We start from the raw sequence: 21,842 nt of genomic DNA, 5'->3' as shown, positions 1-21,842 counted from the left end.
CATTCATGTGGATACTTTACTCTCAAGTCAGTGAAATGAATTTTCATTTTCTCAAAATATGTCAATATCAAAAAACTGAATAAAATTTGAAATCCAATTTGTCATCGAAGGTCATTCGAATCTACAGCAGTTGAAGAATTATTTTATTCTTTTCTGGATGAGTGATAAATTGGGAACAAATTCAAAAACCTCAAAGCTGAATTCACACTACGTATCAAAAGTTACGACTGAATTTCAAGAATAATTTTAATTTGAAAGATTATAATTTGAATTTTTCGCTTTAAGATTCAAAACGTTAAAACATTGATTATGATACGGAACTCACAATTTTCAATAAGAAGATTCAGTTCATATTGTTGTAAAATATTTGTTCGAAGAAGTTTAAACTCACACCAAACGTAACCCAATATGCTATGCTGTGATGCTAAGCTAATATGATGTTGATGAAGATGTTTGGTGATTAACATTAGCATAATAAGCGTTAAAAATGCAAATTAAGTTCATTTTCGGGAATCATTCCTAAAAATATCAAACCACGCTTTCACGCTTTCTTTAAGGCTTAACAAATCTAGCCTCTTCAGATGGTGGGACTAGTTTCACCTATCCCTGTAAAAAAACCGTTCGAATTGGCGATCTGGATAAACTGTTCGATGCGCCACTGATTGGCGACGATCAATTAGTGCCGATGATATATGTTCGCTACCAGCAGCCTGATCATCACCAAGCTGTGGTGTCCGAGTGGTTAAGGAGATGGACTTGAAATCCATTGGGTTCTACCCGCACAGGTTCGAATCCTGTCTACAGCGTTACTTTTTTACAACAAAAAATTGATATTGATACCTACGATTTTGAGATGGAATTGTAAATTGAATATACTTTTATGGGTATTTATATACATCGGACGCCTGAAACAAGTCGGGACACAATCTATTTAAAAAAAAATGGAAATCAAATATTGAATTTTGTGATTTGCTTGTTTTGTTGTATCATTTGGGCCTGTTGGGTTTATTCATCCCATCAACGCCAGCAAATCTTGTGAATGAAAATCGATTTTCTTTTTTTTCTGTCGTCATGTTTTACGATCGATGCATCGATCGATTTGAACCAAGTCCAACTCGTTAGGTAACAGTCAAGTGTAGTCCTTCCCGGCTTAGTTCAAAGGAATCAGTTCGCTGGGATAGTGTTGTTTCGTGATTTCAACAATTTTCCTTGAATATGAGCCTTGAGGAGACAGTGTTTAAACCGATTGGAAAATATCATGTTGGAACGGTGATTTTCTTCCATGCAGCAGGTACGCATTGTGATTTTTGGGAAAGAAAATGGTGTCTCCCAAGCGGAAAATGAAAGCGGATAAATAGAAAAACTAATTTCATTTCAATTGAAAATAAGACGAACGCTTCAAGTGTAATAAAAACTTCACCAAACGAGATTTGTCAGCATATTTTGAAGTGTGTAGAGTACGAAAAGTTAATAGAAGATTGTATGGTTTTCTAATATTTTTTTATTCATTCGAGTGTAAAGGAACCTAATGCGCATCGCAATGTGAGTGTCTTGAATTTTGAAATCGAATGCGATTACCTACGTCAATCTAATACTACGTTTAAAATTCAGCAAATCAAAACTGAAGAAACGCAAAATCTTAAAATAGGATTAAATATAAATTTCAAATTTAAACCATCCATAATTTAAAGTAGATAAGAAAGTTTGGAATTCAAAACACCTTGGTCGAAATCTACCAAACACAAACAAAGATAAGTAGTCAAGATTATGATTAGAGTGTCCATTTCCCGACCATTTTCCTGTTCCAGGGAATCGGGAAATCTGGTGACCTGTGTCCCGGGAAATATTCAAAAACATGTAAAATATATGCACTTCGATTCAAATATACCTAATTTAACGAACCTTTCGTGAATACAAGCCCATAATTTGTTCAAAATGTACTCTTCATTATGTTTTTAACTTATTTTTTATTAAATAAATAAAACTGTTTTCAACAATAATAAATTAAAAACAGTCAAACGGACTGTAAAATAACCTGAATATGTCAAATGAAGAATTCATTCATGCAATTAGGGGTAAATTGAATTAAAAAAAATATCTTTTCATTTGTTCGGTTATTCCAACCTTTTTTCGTTTTTCTGAATATTTTACATATTTGCTCTTCATATGAAAAAAAAAAAAATACGATGTATTCTTCATTTTTAAGTTTTGAAATTCATCTGGCTTCAAAGCCAGAGGAAAACAAGTGCATAAATGTTACTTTCTATAAAACACAATCTGCCTACCTGCTGCGCGATTTTTCATATATTTTTCGAAGTGTTGTGGGGTTTCGTTCAATGAAAACGATGTGGAAACACATATTATCTTTTTTAACTTATCTATTTAAAAAATTGCACCAATTGGCTGCAAAATGTCTACTGCCATAGAAATCGGAATATCCTCAATGAATTATGTATGACTACATTTTCAAAAAGAACAATAAGAATGGTTTCGGAGGCTATCAGGCTTTTCCAGAGAAATAATTTCATACATGTCGGGAATTCCCGGGAATGAAACTAACGTTCCCGGGAATCGGGAATTCCCGAATTTTTCAAATTTCTGGAAATTCCCGCCCGGGACGGAAACTCTAATTATAACACTATAAAATATTTCATAGAACAATATTTAGAACGCAAAATGATGGGAATACTGAATGCACCATTGGGATATAGAAACGAGAATGCATTAGGTTGTTATTAAATTGTACTTTGTCTGGGATTCTGGGGGCTCAACCTTTAAATGATAGCTTCGGATGTGGGAAACAAACTTTTTTATAACGGCATCTCAGAAAAATTACGGACGCACTGGTTCGGTTATTGACAAAAGGGAATTTTTTCGACACTTATCCCTAATAAAATTCTAAAATCTTGAAAATGTATCAAACATGTGTCTATTATATTTTTTAAAATTTTCTGAACATAAGTTTTAAACTAAAAATTTGTTGAGACTGTTTTGAACTTCGAATTTGTAGGTATGACTTTTGAAATTTATAAAAAAATATATATTTTCAATCTACAAAAAAATGTACTTTTAATTGAAGTTTCAACAAAAAACGAACCCAAAAGATGCTTAAAATTCAAGTTTTATTGAGTTAAAAAGTCCACCTTAAAAAGGCGACCTCTAAAAATCATTTTTCTGAGACGCCGCCTTAGAAAAGTTTGTTTTTACACCATAAGCTATTATTTGAAGGCTGAGCCTCCAGAATTCTTGACATAGTGCAATTTTGGAGTGGAGTATGCATGCATATTAGGGTGGCACTACATGGCCGTAGGACTAGCGGTGTTTAAGGGGTTAAACCCCCCAATGAGGTTCCAGGAAAAGAAAGTGAGATATCCTACTCTACACTCAAATTTTTTTAATTCTTAATCTTATATTCATGAATGAGTAAGGTTATTCGAGAGTAACAAACTTGATTCAAAACTGATGCCAAAACGGCAAAAACTAATCCCCGGTTCAGAATTCTACTACTGTAAACATTCCATAATTTGTCTTGCACGTATCTAAGCCCCCAATTTTTTTTTGGAAAAACTTGCCAAATCAATCATTTAAATCCAAAAACAAGGCAATATCCTGAGAAAATTCAAGAATTATTCGGAAGAGAGAACGATAAAGGAAAATCACTTCAAAATTTCATGTATATTTTGAAAAAAAAAAAATTATTTTGATAAAAATCGCTTCTGGACTCGAAAATCAAAACTTATCATTACTAAATTTTTTTGTATGAGAAGATCCACTGCGACCAACTTTTTGTGATCTATTGTGGAATAACCCAATTTATTATTTATCATTACTAAATTAGTATTTCTTGCCCAGTTTTTCATAAAAAAAAACCGTAGATCCAGGCCGTGCCTGAATAGTCTCATTTTTCTACTAAATGATCGGACAAGCCATGATAAAACCGAGCATTCTGGAATGCCTATCCTACAATATTTCAAAAATTTCTCATTTGTTGATTGAAAATCAGTTCTGAATAATAAATTTTTAATGAAATTAAATTCATTCCAGAAATTCTGATACTATACTATCGAAATCGAGATAGTATTTCTGTTTTTATATTTCGGATTCTGTATCTTTCAAAGGATTTTTGGTTTTCAATTGGATTCATCATAATTAATTAAAAATAAAGAGCTGTTTTGAAATTCTGGTTCAAAATTAGTTTTGTAGTTAATTCAAAATTTGGTCCATGAATTTCAAAATGCATATGCTAGTTTAAAATTTGATTTGATTTTGGTCCCAAGTAACTTAAAAATGTATAAAACAACGAAATCTGATGTTATCTCGAAAGTTTTTATGTCAAAAATCTACTTTTAAATTTAAAAAATAACCAAAGGGGTAACCAAAGTAAATTCGGACAATTTAATTTTGATGCTAAATAACTGAGGAATGCATGAAACGAAACGTCGAGAACTGATGTAAACTCAAAAACAAACAAAAAAATGATTAAAAGTCGACTTTCCTGGACCTTGTTTTTCGGAAAACCGGCCATTTTTCGGAAAACCTCGGAAGTCCCGAAAGTTTTGGCAAATTTTAAAATCGATTTTTGTCAAAAATTTTTCTATCGAGATAACACCATATTTCGATTTTCCGAATTTTCTTTGGTGTTTTTTTCAATTTTAAAGTCGATTTTTGACATTTTTTTCAGAACTACACCAGATTTCGATGTTTTAAACATTTTTAAATCATTTGGCATCAAAATTTAAATTCCGTTTTTTTTTTCGATTTCTTTTGGTCCCCCCTCTTGTGATTTTTAAAGGTAAAAACCCGAAACTTTGAGCACTTTGAGACACCTCTGTATCAAGTCCGATTGAGCTTAAATTTTGAACGGGTCTGCTTTTGGGGCCAATCTATAAAATGTTTATGGTCGGTTTTCAAAATTCGATCATGAATTTTTTTCCAAACATCCATTGCCACTCTAATGCATATGTTGACACAGATTATTAAAAAGGTTAAAATTAACAACCTGGGAATCCTGTGATTTTATTCTAGCCTTTTAAATTTATGATGCAACATTTAGTATTTTCTAGATATTAGTAGGCAGGTATGGAACTTAGAGTTTTTATTTCAAGAATGAGCATCAGTTATTAAAGAAACAAAGTTCATAATATTGAATTCGTATTTTCGAAACATATGAAACATGAAGTTGAAACAAAAATATGCAGGTAATCGATGCTGCATAAGAAGAAGAAGAAGAAGAAGAAGAAGAAGAAGAAGAAGAAGAAATTATAAATGGAAATCCGAAATACTGTTTGAAAGTAATTTCTACAGAATAAAAGCTATAAGAAATTTTCGAATAAGATAAATTGAGATTAAGGAAATTAGAATCAATTTTCAAGAGTTTTTCAGATTGATTTTTTTTTTGTTTTCGTAAGCAACGTTTCTAAACTCAGAGTTATTAACAGCGAAATCAGAATATGGTTATTTCGGATAAAATCTCTGGAAACTTTATTTTACAGACCCAACATGAAGGATTCCGAATTCACAAAAACAGGTTTTAATTTGCAGTCATAAAAAACAATATTCAGAATTTCACCTTTATAGTCAGTTAAGCTTTGAATGCTCCTTAAAATAAATTTATTTATAAAGCAATTTATTTCAAAGCAAATTTTCTATTTATTATTAAATTTGAACATGAATTTGGAAATTTGAAATTCCGTTATCAGATCAGACCTACGAAAATTTAGCTAACGTAAATAGGTACAAAAGGTAAAAATTAAGAGATCTGCACTGTCTGTACTTTCATGTTCAAATAAAAAAAACGAAAACAAAATGTTTGGAAGTCTTTAATTGGAGAGTCAGCCTTTAAAATTAAGCTCATCCTATAAAGAATAACGAAGAAAAAAAAGAATTGAGATTTTGGGATTTAAAAATCTAGAATTTAGAAAGCAGTGTTTGGAGTTTCAATACAGCGTTTTGAATAATAAATTTATAATTCTACGTTTTTATTTGAGAACACAGAATTTGAAGATCGGTTGTGCACATATCTAATTATGGGAATTTTTGATTCGATCACAACATTAAAATTTCAAAATTGTGAACTCATAACATAAAATTGAGGGACGAAAACTTAAAATTTTGGACTAAAAAATTATAAATTTGTATACAATACCGAAAAAGGAGATTCAAGTTTTCAGTTACCTGATTCAAATGCAAGAAATTTAAATTATCAAGCCAGAAATTCTAATGAGAATTTTTAGATTCACATGTTTATTTTTAGAATCAGATCAAAAAGTTATAATTTGTAATTTGAACAGCAAAGTTAAAAATTCAGGATTCAGATGTAGATTTCATACTTAGCATTTGAAAATTGAAGACAAAGATCCTTTGAATTTTGATATCTTGATAGCGATTTAAGAATTTAATTCAAACCTTAGAATTTAGCGATCTCAATTTGAATTCTGATTAAGAAACAACTGAAACTTAAACTTCAAGAAAAATGCTAGAAATTGTATTGATGAATAAAGGGCGAACACGAAATTATTGCGACATCAAAAATGTCATGCCAATTTTCTTATAATGTTTAGAGTCAAACCAAAATTTTAGGGTAGTTTTATACATATGTTTACTTCAAAAATCAAAAGAAAAGTTAATCGATGGAGCCTTGAGTGTAAAATTGAACGCATTTTCGCTTGATCCATCAAAGTCTTTACAGTGTCATCTGGTACCAGTTTTTCAGTTTTTTTTTCATTTTCTTAACATGTCTTTCTCGTCTTTGACTGTCTTCTTGGTCTTCCGAAGTTCCCGCTTCATTATTGCCCAGTACTGCTCCACAGAGCGCAGCTCCGGACAGTTTGGCTTGTCCTTTGGAACAAAATGGACAGAATTGGCCTAATACCACTCCTGGACACTTTTTGAATAGTGACATGATGCCAAATCTAGTCAAAATAGCGGAGCTTAATCGTGCTGCTGCGAGAATGGCAAAAGGCGCTTCTCGAGGCACTCAGATTAGTAGATCTTGCCATTTACTGTGCCATTTGTCACGAAAGGTGCCCTCCTCAGTGTGTATGAGTAGATGGCTTGCCAAACGAGATATTCGAAGAAGAATTTCGACATTTTTTTCTTCTTAAATTTATCGTCCACATTGAACTTGCTCTTGCCGGTGAAGAATTCCAACCCCGGAATTTGCTTAAAATTGGCTTTTTTAGACGTTTCGTCGTCCATCACACAGCAGTCATATTTTGTCAGCTTCTTCTCGTAGAACTTCCGTGCCCGAGTTTTAGCCATCGATTGTTGCCGCTCATCGCGTTTTGGGAAGTTCTATATCTTGTATGTATGTAGTCCAGCTTTCTTCTTTGCATTCTGGACGTAGCTCTGCGACATGCCGATCTTTTTAGCCAAATGACGGCTTAAGACGTTGGTGTTTGCTTTAATCATCCGCTTCTCCTTTCGCTCCGTCTTTTTTTTTCTCCGGTCCCGGTTTTCTTCCAGCTCCTTTGCCGTGATCCAACGTCAACTGCTTCAACACTCTGGAGACGATTGAATGGTGAATGTTCAACATTTCTCCCAACTGCCGGTGCAACAGGTCAGGAAATTCCAGGTGTTAGGAAAGAATTTGTTCTCTCGACTCACGTTGGTTTACCTCCATTTTATGACGTCGATTTTGAGAGCATGTAAACAATACAAATCAATGAAAAAGTTTGTAAAATTTTGTTGATTTTTACCCAATGGTAAAAAGTTATTCCATGTTGAATGTGTCGCAATAATGTCGTGTTCGCCCTTTAAACCTTAGAGTTAAAAATTCATAAATTAAAAAATTAGAATGCGGCATTCACGAAACCTCATGAAAAAATTGGGGTTTTGAATGAATGAAATTAAGAATCTTTTATTTTATTTGAGAATATTAGCTCATGGATTGACACATTTTCAACAGCGGAGCTGAACAATTCTGAACTACGAATAATGAAGTTAAGAATTTTGGGATTGAAATCTTTTTAACCCTCATCCGCATTAGAGTGTCATTTTGACACTATTGCAAGTTTGAAGGCTTGTAACTTTTTTCAGAAGCTTCAAAAAACAAAAATTTCTTCGGGTACCCTAAATGAATTCAAAAGTTCTTTAATATTGCATCTTTACTTTATTTATGGACGAACCCTGGAAGCTTGGACAAAAAAAAACTCCCTTTTCCGACTTAGAGTGTCATTTTGATACTCCAAAAGTAAAATCTATTTAAGTCGTTTGGATTTTTATGAATTTCATATAAAACTTATGTCAATAGAAACCTTGTAATGTCAGTAAAATATGTTTAGAACATTATATATAGCTAAAGCTTCTAGTTTTCTCGTTATTCAGCATGAAAGAAAAAAATCCGAAAAAACATGCCTCAGGAAAACTGCTGTAGTTCATATATTCATCATTATTTCAGCTCTCGGCTTCGCTCTCTGCCCAAATCACCACCCACCGTACCTACTCGGAGAGCAAACAAACACGTTTTGCTGGATGCGCTGCTTGTGGTTCTAGAAATTCAGGAATAATTTTGCGTTTATAATTTTCATATTTTTGTGAAATCTCACAAAAAAAAATTTAAAACTATTTCTTGGCTTCATAATGTAGACATTAACTTCAGCTTTCATATGCATAAGGCAAATATTTTTTGGACGTGTAATATATGAACTACAGCAGTTTTCCTGAGGCATGTTTTTTCGGATTTTTTTTCTTTCATGCTGAATAACGAGAAAACAAGAAGCTTTAGCTAAATATAATGTTCTAAACCTATTTTACTGACATTACAAGGTTTATTGTGATATAAGTTTCATTGTAATAGGTTAGATATAAAAAGAGTTATGACGATTTTAGCTTGGAGTGTCAAATTGACACTCCTTGTGCTGATTAGGGTAATGAAATTTAATGCGGATGAGGGTTAAGAAATACAGTAATATGTTCAAAATAAGAACCTAAGAATTGTAGAATTCATATCAGTATACAGAAACCAGCTTTTAAAGTCAGATTGCATTATTAAAAAAAAAGTCAGATATTTAAATTAAACCTTAATCCTGCACCTTCACAGTTTTTCACAAGTTCAGATTAAAGAAAATTTACGGAGAGAAGTAAAAAATATATTGTTTTTTTTTCGTACGCAGAAGACAACGGGGAAGACTTTGCCGAATTCATCCGGTTGCTTTTGGGCCGCAGGATGGAATTCCGGCACATCAAGGTAATATTTCCGACCGCACCTCTTCAAACGTATACACCGAAAGGAGGCCGGGATGCTAACGTTTGGTTCAACTGGAAGCGCATTGAACGCGATTGTCCGGAAATGCTCTCATCGCTGGCATCGATCTACGACCAGGTCGAAGCCATCATTGAGCGGGAAATATCGGAAGGCGTTCCGGCCGGTCGAATTATCGTTGGTTTGGAACTATTGAAGTTCGTTTAACACTGATGAAAATACTAACGTGCATTGTTGTTAAAATTTTAGGTGGTTTTGAAATGGGAGGAACCATGGCCTTACACACAGCGTTTCGAGTAAACAGAGATTTGGGAGGAGTTTTTACTCTTTCTTCATTTCTTAACAGTGGGTCCATCGTTTACGACTCGATGGAATTTGTGACAAGGGATGAGCGACTACCGGAATTGTTAATGATCCATGGCGAGTTGTAAGTATTCCTTACCATTTTAAAACTATTCGGATACTGATAATGTCGATGCTTTCGAACAGAGACAACCTCATTCCGGTGGATTGGGGTCGGGCAACCTTCGAGGAGCTAACTAACTTTGGAGTACAAGGCGAGTTCGTGACGCAGTGGAATATGGCCCATGAAATACGCCTCAAACATCTGCAGCAGATTATCCAGTGGATTCTGATGCTAGTGCCACCACCCCGGGATGACATTCCGACACCTCCGCCTCGGCCGGCCAAGGAGGAATCGGAAAACAAGAAGGACGAATCGGAGATTATGATACGGATGTTCATCAAGATATTCGGGAAAGAATTTTGAAGACGTTAGATACACTTTATATTTGATCAATGAATGTAAGCTTATTTAGCTTGGTTATTTTTGAACAGTGTCAAGTAAAAACAAACTAAATTTTAAAAATTTTAACTTGGTATCTTCGGTACATCAAATTTTTGTCAAAACATAAACCTTTCCTTGTGCAAGTTGATGTTCTTTCACGAAAAAAAACACTAATTTGTTAAGAAAAACGACGCAAAATATTGGTGGCTCTAGAGACTAGAAACGAATTTAAAATATTGAATATTGAAAATATCTGCAAAGTCCTTAAAAATGTGTATTAAATATCAGTTAACAATAAAAATAACAATTAAAAATACCAATGTTGAAATTCTCTCCAATTAAATAGAAAAAAATACATAAGTCCTAAGGATTACGACCATTTCGACAAATCTATTCTTTTGAGGACATATCACTCACCATAAGCACAGACTCATGCATCCAAAAGTTTAAAAAATCTTAGGAAAAACAAAAGTTGAATAAAATTCAGGATCTCATTAACAGCTCACAAGCTCACTTTTGTGGAAAATCAGTACTCTAAAAGACATCACAATGTTCTCATATTGATTTGTAATTTTTCATATGGAGATATTTTTATTATCTGACAGGCTGAATAAGCTATAAAAAGTGTTTAAATTTAATGTCTGTGTCAACAAATATTGAGCTTAAAATACTTTTTTGTAGTCCATGTAAATGATCTTGAGCGGAACTAAATGGCTCAATTCGACACAACTCGGAACAGTTGATCAAGCTGTATGGATAGGTGTTATATCCGAATGATTTTTTTAGTTCAGCGGATAGATCTTGGTTTCTGCTTTCTAATGATGGTTTGTAGGATATTTTAGAGTAAATCCTTATAACTCTACAGCTGTTTTACTGAAGGAAGAAATCTGATCTTGAGCGGGACCAAAATATGATCTAGAGCGGAACCATTTTGTACTGTAAACATCTTTAATAGCCCCATTCCTAATCTTTGTGTAACGGTGAAAACTTCAATTTAATTTCATCTTTATAAAGTTCAAACATTAATGTTTAATGTTAGCCTTTCAAAGTTTCAAATATCCGTTCAAATTTATCTCTTATTCCAAAAAATATATACAATTTTTACTTTGATTCAATGTATCTAATTTTGAAAGAATCGATTCTCTAAACTTAAATTTTAGTTTTTTTTTAATCTGAAAATTAATTACGTTAGAATATTTCATTGATTATTTGAATTCAAGATTTATGTACTTTACCTAATATAAGATGCCATTTTCATCCCTGTTTTGAAATGAAAGGGAGTTGAGAAACTGGTTTTCCTAAAGAAACTATAGGCTCGTTAGGTTTTCCCGATGAAAACCATGAACTTCAAGAAAATGTTTGGTTTTTAGGTGCATACTCGGGAAATTCTTAAAAAATATAAAATTTTACATACCAAGATTGACCAAAGATCCGCAAAAAAGCAACTGATCGCCAAAGAATGCAAGAATAGCTAGAAGCAAGGTGTGTGTGTATATATAGGATCATAGAAGGATCATTCAGATACGATTGGGAAAGAAGAAAAGAAAATGACTTACCATAAGCGAAATCCGGCTTCAGGTACATCATCTGAAACGGTGACAAGACACAGGTCTGACTGTATTCGAACTGGAAGAGTCATCATAACCCGAAAGTCATTCTCTGATGTTCATCCACTATTTCCCACGCGATTAGAATCAATTTGTACCGGAAATCATTCCTGAATTCGAATTCCGATGCTTTGTTCATCGAAAGTAATATCACTGACCGGTTTTTCACGTCACTGAGCCGACAAAAGCACAAAAACACTTCGCGAATTACTCATTTCGAGTAGAAACCGCACTTGTAGAAGAAACGTTACGAAAAACTCGGGTACACGCACTTTTTAACGATTTTTTTCGAACCACAGCGAATTACTTCCACTTCCGGTGAAGTTGTTTTCGATTTTGATTTGAACAACCGCAGTCAGTGTTGTTCCCATGACTTTATTTGCTTTGGTAATCTTTTTAAGAAAAACATCGCATAAAATTGAATAATGTTTTATTGTAAATCATTCATTGTTAGTCCCCCCCCAGACTGTACGTACATTAGAATATTTTTTCACCGTTGTAAACTAATCATTTCATTAAGTTTTATTTTGCAATTGTCTGTAGATTCTATTTGACTCTATAATTCTTTTGCGATGTTCTCCGAATTTTGTTGCGTCATTTATGAATTAAACAAATCGAGCACTTGTTGAATCCAAATTCGAGCAGCATGCTTGAATTTTTATCTCTCGTTTGCTTTGATCGCGTGCTTCTAAACAAATTCAATCCAAAATCGTCCGCGAGCAATGTCCGTTTCGTGTTTTTCTTTTTTCAGATTTTCACTGTTTTTCTAATCTTACCGATAAAGTCAAGAAGTTGGCCTTGTTTTTCGGTTTATTTCGCCAGTTTCTTCAGCAGCAATGAGGCTTATTGAAAAAGTATTCAACCCCACCGGTAAATCCCACATTGGAACGTTGATTTTCTTTCACGGATCTGGTAAGTGCGATTTTCATTTGGACGATAATGGTTCTTCTGGTAGAATTGCTTAAACTGCCACGGAACATTGAACGATTATGTAAATTGAGCTTCACCACAGCTAGAATGAGGTCAGGTGTCAACATTTGGACTTCACAACGGACCAAATGCATTAAGCATTTTTAATTTTGATTAATCCAGTGTGAGAACACAATGAACACGAAAATTCAGTTTTAGTAGGTATTTTAAAAATGTTCTTAGAGCTTTGATTTAAGACTTGAATACAAAATTTGATTTAGAAATAAGGATTCATTTTAGCCTAAAATTATAGGATTAAAAATATAGCCATTTTTTTTAAAGCCTGATGAATTAGCATGCCGTTTTCGATTTTCAGATTTCAAAAACTGTTATTAAATTTATATCATTAATTACTGTTGTGTTATGTCCAATCCACTCTGCATAGATCGAATTTCATCTAGGTACATTCTTTTTTTTTGTCTAAACATCGGATTCAGATTTTGATTCTATCTTATGCTTTGACTTCTTTTAGGTGACACCGGAAGGGGGCTAACCGAATGGATCCGTTTTCTGCTGGGTCGGGATCTGGAGTTTCCGCACATAAAGGTCATCATTCCAACGGCACCGGTCCAGCCGTACACTCCGATGGGTGGAGAGAATTCGAACGTTTGGTTCAACCGGAAGCGCATTGAAATGGACTGTCCGGAGATTCGGACATCACTGGCATCGATCTACGATACGGTCAACGAGATACTGAAGCGTGAAATCGCGCAAGGTGTCCCTGCTGAACGGATCATTGTTGGTAGGAAGAAATTTAATCCTTATAGAGTTTGATGGCATAACTGTTTGTCAATTATTTCAGGTGGATTTTCAATGGGAGGTGCCTTGGCACTACATACAGCTTATCACTTAAATCGAGATTTAGCTGGAGTGTTCGCAATTTCTTCCTTCCTCAACACCGGATCCATTGTGTATGATTCGGTGGGATCGATTACCGAAGGTGAAAAGCTTCCTGATCTGTTGATGTTCCATGGTGAAAGGTGAGTTTTGAAAACTTTAATTTATAAAACAAATAATAATCCATAACATGAAATCCTTGCAGAGACACTTTGGTGCCGTTAGAATGGGGCCAAACGACATTCGACGAGCTGGCCAAGCTCGGCGTTCGGGGTCAGTTTGTACCCCATCGAAATGCGTTGCACGAAATCAAGAAGGATCAGTTGTTAAGGATTGTTGATTGGACACAAAAGCTGATTCCCCTACCCGCAGATGAAGTCAGCAAACAATCTAAAGGAAAATTGTAAAGCAGTTGAACAATAACTGTTTATAATTATAGTCAAGCTAAGCTGTCATCCAATTAGGTATGTACTACCGTCGATCGGTTGAATGAAGAGTATTTGAGCAAACCTCTTTTATCACCAGACACTGCGACGTGAAATAGGTAATTGTGCAACATTGTTAACAGGTGTTATCAGTTTTTTTTATTTTGAGCACGGCATCATCCGGTGGAATGAATATTATCTCGGACAACAAAGCCAATTGCTGAGCAAATATAGTACTGATGATTGTGCTATTTTCTAACAATTTGTCTTTTTTTTTCAATATATTGCTAGTAATGTGAAAACTCCCAAAGCTTCATCAATTCTGCTACAGACATAGCAGATCTTTGACGGATAGTTTATTTCATTCTGGAATTTCGTTAATTTTACTATTATTTTTCTGGTGTCTCATCGCTGCTATCGCAAGTGAAACTCAAATAAACAAATCTGAGTATTACCAAGACAATTCCGATATCCGGGATTTCTTGGACTGCTTTATTGATAGGCAAAAGAATTATTTTGACTTTCTATACAGAGTTTGCTGGCGGAGTCTTCTGTGCTATACGGATTCCTAAATAAGAAGGCGAGCTCATCATGAAAAATGTGAAATAAATCAACTACCAGATACTAGAGGTAAGTTCATATCAATAACACCAACAGTTATTAGGCTACTTGATAATTGTTTAAAAAAAAACCCAGGAAATGAAAATGACAAAAAAATCTTAGCTATACAAAATTCCAGCTCAATCGGAGTGCCCTAATATGCTCAAAGTTTCGATTTTTGACGCTCGAAAAACCCTTTTCAATGTTTATAAAGCATTCCACAGATATCGATATAAAACATTTTACAAAAAGGGGAAAATTTTTATAACGAATAACAAAGAGCTTTGAATAAAAAAATAACATAATTGACAAAAATTATAAAAAAGAACAAAAAAGACAAAAGAAAAAAACAGACAAAAAAGACAAAAAAGGCAAAAAAGATAAAAAAGACACAAAAAAGACAAAAAAGACAAAAAAGACAAAAAAGACAAAAAAGACAAAAAAGACAAAAAAGACAAAAAAGACAAAAAAGACAAAAAAGACAAAAAAGACAAAAAAGACAAAAAAGACAAAAAAGACAAAAAAGACAAAAAAGACAAAAAAGACAAAAAAGACAAAAAAGACAAAAAAGACAAAAAAGACAAAAAAGACAAAAAAGACAAAAAAGACAAAAAAGACAAAAAAGACAAAAAAGACAAAAAAGACAAAAAAGACAAAAAAGACAAAAAAGACAAAAAAGACAAAAAAGACAAAAAAGACAAAAAAGACAAAAAAGACAAAAAAGACAAAAAAGACAAAAAAGACAAAAAAGACAAAAAAGACAAAAAAGACAAAAAAGACAAAAAAGACAAAAAAGACAAAAAAGACAAAAAAGACAAAAAAGACAAAAAAGACAAAAAAGACAAAAAAGACAAAAAAGACAAAAAAGACAAAAAAGACAAAAAAGACAAAAAAGACAAAAAAGACAAAAAAGACAAAAAAGACAAAAAAGACAAATAAGATAAAAAAGACAAAAAAGACAAAAAAGACAAAAAAGACAAAAAAGACAAAAAAGACAAAAAAGACAAAAAAGACAAAAAAGACAAAAAAGACAAAAAAGACAAAAAAGACAAAAAAGACAAAAAAGACAAAAAAGACAAAAAAGACAAAAAAGACAAAAAAGACAAAAAAGACAAAAAAGACAAAAAAGACAAAAAAGACAAAAAAGACAAAAAAGACAAAAAAGACAAAAAAGACAAAAAAGACAAAAAAGACAAAAAAGACAAAAAAGACAAAAAAGACAAAAAAGACAAAAAAAGACAAAAAAAGACAAAAAAGACAAAAAAGACAAAAAAGACAAAAAAGACAGAAAAGACAAAAAAGACAAAAAAGACAGAAAAGACAGAAAAGACAGAAAAGACAGAAAAGACAGAAAAGACAGAAAAGACAAAAAAGACAAAAAAGACAAAAAAAGACAAAAAGGAAACAAAAATACACAAAAAAGACACAAGAAAGACACCCAAAAGTCACAAAAAGATCCAAAAAAGAAACAAAAGACACAAAAAAGGCAAAAAAAGACACAAAAAAGACATAAAAAAGACACAAAAAAGACACAAAAAAGACACAAAAAAGACATAAAAAAGACATAACAAAGACATAAAAAATACATAAAAAATAAACAAAAAAGACACAAAAATGACACAAAAAAGACACATAAAAGAAACAAAAAAGAAACAAAAAAGACACAAAGAGACACAAAAAAGACACCAAAAAGACACAAAAAAGAAACAAAAAAGACATCAAAAAGACACAAAAAAGTTTCAAAAAAGACACAAAAAAGAAACAAAAAACACACAAAAAAGACACAAAAATTACACAAAACGGAACAAAAAAGGCACAAAATAAACACAAAATGGACACAAAAAAGACACAAAAAGACACAAAAAAGACACCAAAAAGACACCAAAAAAAGACACAAAAAGACACAAAAAAGACACCAAAAAGACACAAAAAAGACACAAAATGACCAAAAAGACAAAAAAAAACAGAATAGGCATAAAAGACAAAAAAATACAAGGAAAACTCAAAAATTAAGTTTTTTAATGTCTGAATAGTCTCTGAAATAATCTCTTTTTGGCGGTGCAGGACATGATATCCTTTTTTAATTCCTTGCAAAAAGACTGAGTCGATTTTGGATGATTTTTAAATTTCTCTATCTTAAAGCTTCGTTTTGGTTCAAAACTCATCTATCGTTTTTAAGGAAAATTGAATATCATCTTCTGAAATATCAACATCATTTTTTGTTTTTTCGAGCCTGTTAATTAGTTTTATGTCAATTCATAAATTGATTAGAGAAAATTTTCCGAACTTTGTCAATGATCGTGACTTCGTATTTTACTAGGCAAAAAAGTTATTAGTTCTTCAAGAGGGGTATGTCTTTTGCCATTGAAAAATAAACAATTCAACTGACACAGCTGATGCCTGGTGAAGTATTGCTTGTAAAGCAGACGTAATGCATAGGTCGATAGGCACCAGCAGTGATGTCAGATGAATCGATAGGTTTTCAATGCCAAAAGACATACCTATATTCAACAGCTTATACCTTTTCTGCCTAATAAGATACGTCTTCGACAGAGTTGTTCAGCGGAAAATGTCCTCTAATTGGTTTATAAATTGCAAAAAAACCCATTAGCAGCTTCTCCTCTTCAACGCTCGCACCGGACCACATTCATAGCATTCATTGCACGCCGCTCTAGCCTCTATTGCAGCTCGACGACCGTTCTTCTGGCTCCCGGCTCGACGATCTACAGTTGCTGCAGCCCGTCGATCTTCCATGATTCCTGGCTTGACGACCTCCAGGTACGACGACCTTCCAATTGACTCCTAGTCCGATGACCTCTATCTGGCTCCGATCCGACGACCTTCCAGCTGACTTTTGGTCTCGACTACCCTTACTTACTCCCAGCCCTCCTAGCCCGACGACCTCCATTTAGTTTTCCGGTCTGACGACCTTCCATAGCACCGCCTTGAAGACCTTCCGTGGTACCCTGTTCGCAAGTCCACCAGTGACTCCTGCTTCGAAGACCACCACCTCGTTCCTGACTTATACCGGCCCGCATGACATGATACCGGCCCGCCGACCTTCCATGGCTTTCGATACGACGACCTACCAGTGGCTCTGGCCCGACGATCGCATATGTGATCCAAGCCCGACGACCTTCCATGGCACCGGCCCAACGACCTCCTAGTGGCTCCCAGTCCGACGATCTTTTTTTAATCCGGCTCCACGCTCTTCATCAGGCCCGATGCCTCACCAATGCAATGGCACGACGATCTTCCTCTGGCTCTCGGCTCGCCTACCTACCTATGGCTTCCGGTCCGCTTCCAATGTATCCGACCCAACAACCTTCGTGGCAACTGTCCGATGACCTGGCCAGTCCGTTGACCCTCAAGTTGGCTCCTGGTCCGAAAACCTTCCGAGGTTCTCGGCTCGTTGACCTTGCTTGGCTCCGGCTTGCTGTTCTTCCATCGGCTTCCTGGCTGGGTGACTGTCCATTTTTTTCCACTTCTTCTACTTTCCACTAGTGCTGGGACCATAACCTGTTGGTGGGAGCATTTGGGCAGTGGAACGGAGAGACCTGATCCCCTCTTGACAGAAAAACTTGAAATATGTACTTAATTTCAGATTTCCAACTTGCTTTTAAAGGGTGATACGGTAAAAATTTGGTAAATATCAACTTGACGCATTTCTTTCAATTTTGCATTTAAAAAACCTGAACACCCCTCATTTTGAAGGTGTGTGTGTAGAATGTTGCTCCTATTAAAATTTTGGAATTCACTCTTCAGTTGTCAAAATGCCGTCCAAGGAAGAAGCGTATCAAAATTTTGTTCGCGCATCGCGAAAATCCGAGCTACTCGCACGCAAAGCTGACAAAATCGCTAAAAGTTGCCAAATCAACCGTTACAAATGTAATTAAAGTGTTAGGGGAACGTTTGTCGACAGCCAGGAAGTCTGGATCGGGGGGAAATCGAAAACCGGAAGCCGCTGAGACGACAAAGAGAGTTGCCGGTAGTTTCTAGCGAAACCCTTACCCTTTCTCTCCGAGATGCCGCAAATAAGCTGGGTGTATCGTCTACAACCGTGCATTGAGCCAAAAAACGAGCCGGGCTATCGACTTACAAGAAGGTAGTGACTCCAAATCGCGATGATAAACAAAATACGACGGCCAAAGCTCGATCCCGGAAGCTGTACACGACGATGCTGACGAAGTTTGACTGCGTGATAATGGACGACGAAACCTACGTCAAAGCCGACTACAAGCAGCTTCCGGGACAGGAGTTTTATAAGGCAAAAGGAAGGGGAAAGGTAGCAGATATTTTCAAGCACATGAAACTGTCAAATTCCGGGAAGAAATATCTGGTTTGGCAAGCCATCTGTACCTGTGGCTTGAAAAGCAGCATTTTCATAGCTTCCGGGACTGTCAACCAAGAAATTTACGTGAAAGAGTGTTTGAATAAACGTGTGCTGCCTTTCCTGAAGAAACACGGTTGTTCCGTACTGTTTTGGCCGGATTTGGCATCTTGCCATTACGGTAAAAAGGCCATGGAGTGGTACGCCGCCAACAACGTGCAGGGTGTTCCCAAGGACAAGAACCCTCCCTATACGCCAGAGTTCCGCCCAATTGAGAAATACTGGGCTATTGTCAAGCGGAACCTAAAGAAGACCAAAAAAACTGATAAGGACGAGCAGCTGTTCAAGGCAAACTGGCTTTCTGTCGCGAAGAAGGTGGACAAGGTGGCTGTACAAAATCTGATGAAAGGGGTTAAGCGTAAGGCCCGGCAATTCGGATTTGGAAAAGCGGAAGCCTAACTGAATATTTTTCCTGAATTTTACATTAATTAAACTTGAAAAAGAAATTTAATTTGATTTTTCAAATAAACGATTTCACCGATTTACACGCGTTTTCCCTAAACAATCACCATATTTACATTTACTAGTTGTTTACACATGATAAAAAACATAATGCGTGTGTTGCTATTCATCACATCGATAAAATTGTATACAAGCCAAGACGGATTAGGGATGAATCATCCAATAGGATGAAAATCCAGAAAAAAAAATCATCACATCTGTGCAGGTTCCGAGTTCGGCATCCAGGAATCGCCCAATGGTCTCCAGCTGGCTGTACGTATACTCACCTGATGCGTGTTCTCCATTACGGTCCAATCTACAAAATGGCGCGCAATGCATTTGATTCCTTGCGACTTGCTACAGCCGTATGTGAGATAGTGTGTGTAGGAGTTAGTATAGTGACTGTGTATTCATAATTATACCAGATATTGATCAAGACCAAGTTGTATCTAAATCCTATATCGCACATCCCCCTTGTTCTCCGGAGAAAAAGAAAAGAACGAAAATAATACAAAACTGTAATCCACGTAGGGAAAAAAATGTCAATTAGAAAAAAAGTAAAAAAAAATATATCAAATTCATCCACTGGTAACATTTTTCCCGAAAATTATCCTCAAACCTCTTTCAATTTCGTAAGGAAACATAAACAACATTTTAGACTTTCGCTTTTCTGTAATCTTTCTTAAACATCTTTTAATCACTAGTTCTAATAATGAGTGCATTCGAAGTATGTGGAATCGCAAAATCATAGTTTCAACGGATCTACTCAATTTGTTGAAATACATTCAACAAAGTTCCATGGTTCTTCATTAAGGAATTCGGCTTGCTCAATATGTTACATCAATTATCATAACAAAAATCCTCCCAAACATTTTTCCCATGTGTCTGGATCTGAATAAAAGAGAATTAATTTAAGATCAAAATATTCGTATTATTTCTACTATTCTGGCTGAATTAGTGTTATCTTTAAACGAATACAACTCTTTCCAAAGGAAGTTTTTTTCCCAAAAAGTAAAAAGAACAATACATTGAATTTCTTGTTTGATAACTTTAAATTTTGGGAGGAAATTTTTCTAGTGCCGATTTTATACCACTTTGGGTTAGCTGGAGCTAACGACTACTCACGTTGAACCTGCTAAAAGGAAAAAATGCTTGCTTTTCAGTCCTATTAAATTGAAAGCAATTAGAGTGCAAGACGGAGAAGAGCTATTGGTATCTCATTTTCACACATGAAAAAAAACGTATACTATGAATAGGCGATGGAAGCGAAAAGTTATTCTTTCTCTCCTTAAGAAAAACGCCTTTAGAACTGTCAAAAGTTGGGTGAAATTATAGCTGCATCCCACTTGCACTAATGCAAAACCATCACCCAAATTCGTCAGCGCTTCCATCGCCTATGGGAGAAGTCTATCGCCATAATAGTAGCTTCGTTCAGTCGTAGGTAGAAAATGGTTTCTACTGTTTTCTGTCAACTGGTAGTTGTTCAATGAGTCAATGTTTTGGTCGAAACTAATTAGGCCATTGTTCAATGAAGCAAATCTAAATCGATAGAACCTAGCCCAAACCGTTCCAGCTCAGACTAGACCAGACTTTTCAAAAGCACAGGCCTAAGCGATCTGGGCGTTTTTCGGAAGATCGCAAGATTCGCTCGGTTTTCTGAGTCGTATTTAGAATTAACGACACCACAATTATATTTCCTGATTTGGAATGTCTCCACCACCTCTTCTTTAATTGAGAGTTGGCCAGAACACTGTAAGGTTGTCTTCTTTTATCACGGTTATTATTTACGTGCTATGAGTTAGACGCTCAGTATCGCTGCCACGGATGGTTTCAAAATCAATAAAAATATACTCGAGTAGATCAGTTCAAACGCAATAAGTTAAATCGTTCTGAATAGTTGTTGGGTACAAGATTGCTAGCATTTCTCTTTTTTTCGTTGTAATTCTTATAGAAAAAAAAAATTCCAAAGATGTGTTGTTATCCTCGCCCACCCTAGGGCACTTGATGACATTGCAAGCCGACATCAATGTTGCTGACGATAGATTCTGTTTTACAACTACCTATGTTGTCACTGACAATTCTGTTTGATTTATCTTCTTGTCATTTTGATTATTGCTTGATTATTAACTATCTGCTCTTTCGGCTTTCTCTAAGAAAACTAGGGGGATCATAGGGTAGATTTACAATATCATGAATATTACGTTCCCAATCCATTCCATTCCAGATTTTCGAAGCCTTTAAGAAAAGACACTCTTCGAGAAACTATATCTTAGGTGACTTTAATTCGAGGTTTCTAAACCAATAGGCAGAAGTCATATCTACCGCTATCCGTGTTGATTGTTGTATCTTTGTTGAATGTTTTCATTGATCTTATTTTATCTATTCTCGTATAAGCTTAATAAAGTTATCTTCCCTTTCACTAGTCATCTTCGAAATTTGAGATGTCATTTCAGCAACCAATTCATTGGATTCGACTATGATCAAACACTTATCGTACAAGTACTTAGTGTTCGAATCCAAATACAGCACTGAACCACACCTTCCAGCTTCGGATCTGTCCTTCCAGGTGCCTTCAAACCGAATA

At 34.9% G+C, this 21,842-nt stretch overlaps 3 protein-coding genes and 1 non-coding gene across 5 annotated transcripts in view; all 4 read left to right on the top strand.

Annotated features, from left to right (window-relative positions):
* The first annotated feature begins 724 nt into the window (after positions 1–724).
* Positions 725–806, top strand: Trnas-uga (transfer RNA serine (anticodon UGA)). Its single transcript has one exon. It is a non-coding gene; the product is annotated as a tRNA-Ser (tRNA).
* A 351-nt stretch (positions 807–1,157) lies between these two features.
* LOC129758175 (lysophospholipase-like protein 1) lies at positions 1,158–10,318 on the top strand. The gene is made up of 4 exons (XM_055755636.1): positions 1,158–1,291; positions 9,114–9,383; positions 9,452–9,629; positions 9,692–10,318. The coding sequence occupies exons 1-4, from the start codon at positions 1,216–1,218 to the stop codon at positions 9,969–9,971; spliced, it is 804 nt and encodes a 267-aa protein (XP_055611611.1). The 5' UTR covers positions 1,158–1,215; the 3' UTR covers positions 9,972–10,318.
* A 1,963-nt stretch (positions 10,319–12,281) lies between these two features.
* LOC129754474 (lysophospholipase-like protein 1) lies at positions 12,282–14,089 on the top strand. Of its 2 annotated transcripts, XR_008739032.1 has the most exons (5): positions 12,282–12,508; positions 13,038–13,307; positions 13,368–13,545; positions 13,608–13,866; positions 13,928–14,089. XR_008739032.1 is itself a non-coding variant. In XM_055750574.1 (4 exons), the coding sequence occupies exons 1-4, from the start codon at positions 12,433–12,435 to the stop codon at positions 13,807–13,809; spliced, it is 726 nt and encodes a 241-aa protein (XP_055606549.1). In that variant the 5' UTR covers positions 12,282–12,432; the 3' UTR covers positions 13,810–14,089. The 2 variants fall into 2 exon arrangements, 1 of the variants encoding a protein (XP_055606549.1); XM_055750574.1 differs by having other exon boundaries at positions 13,608–14,089.
* A 129-nt stretch (positions 14,090–14,218) lies between these two features.
* Positions 14,219–21,842, top strand: part of LOC129754473 (facilitated trehalose transporter Tret1-like) — a 33,887-nt gene continuing 26,263 nt past the window's right edge. Inside the window, exon 1 of the mRNA XM_055750572.1 lies at positions 14,219–14,457. The gene's annotated coding sequence lies outside the window, so the exon portion shown is untranslated. The remainder of the gene's footprint in view (positions 14,458–21,842) is intronic.

The sequence above is a fragment of the Uranotaenia lowii genome, chromosome 3 (assembly GCF_029784155.1).
Source record: "Uranotaenia lowii strain MFRU-FL chromosome 3, ASM2978415v1, whole genome shotgun sequence".
Taxonomy (NCBI): domain Eukaryota; kingdom Metazoa; phylum Arthropoda; class Insecta; order Diptera; family Culicidae; genus Uranotaenia; species Uranotaenia lowii.
This window is presented reverse-complemented; position numbering and strand designations above follow the sequence as displayed.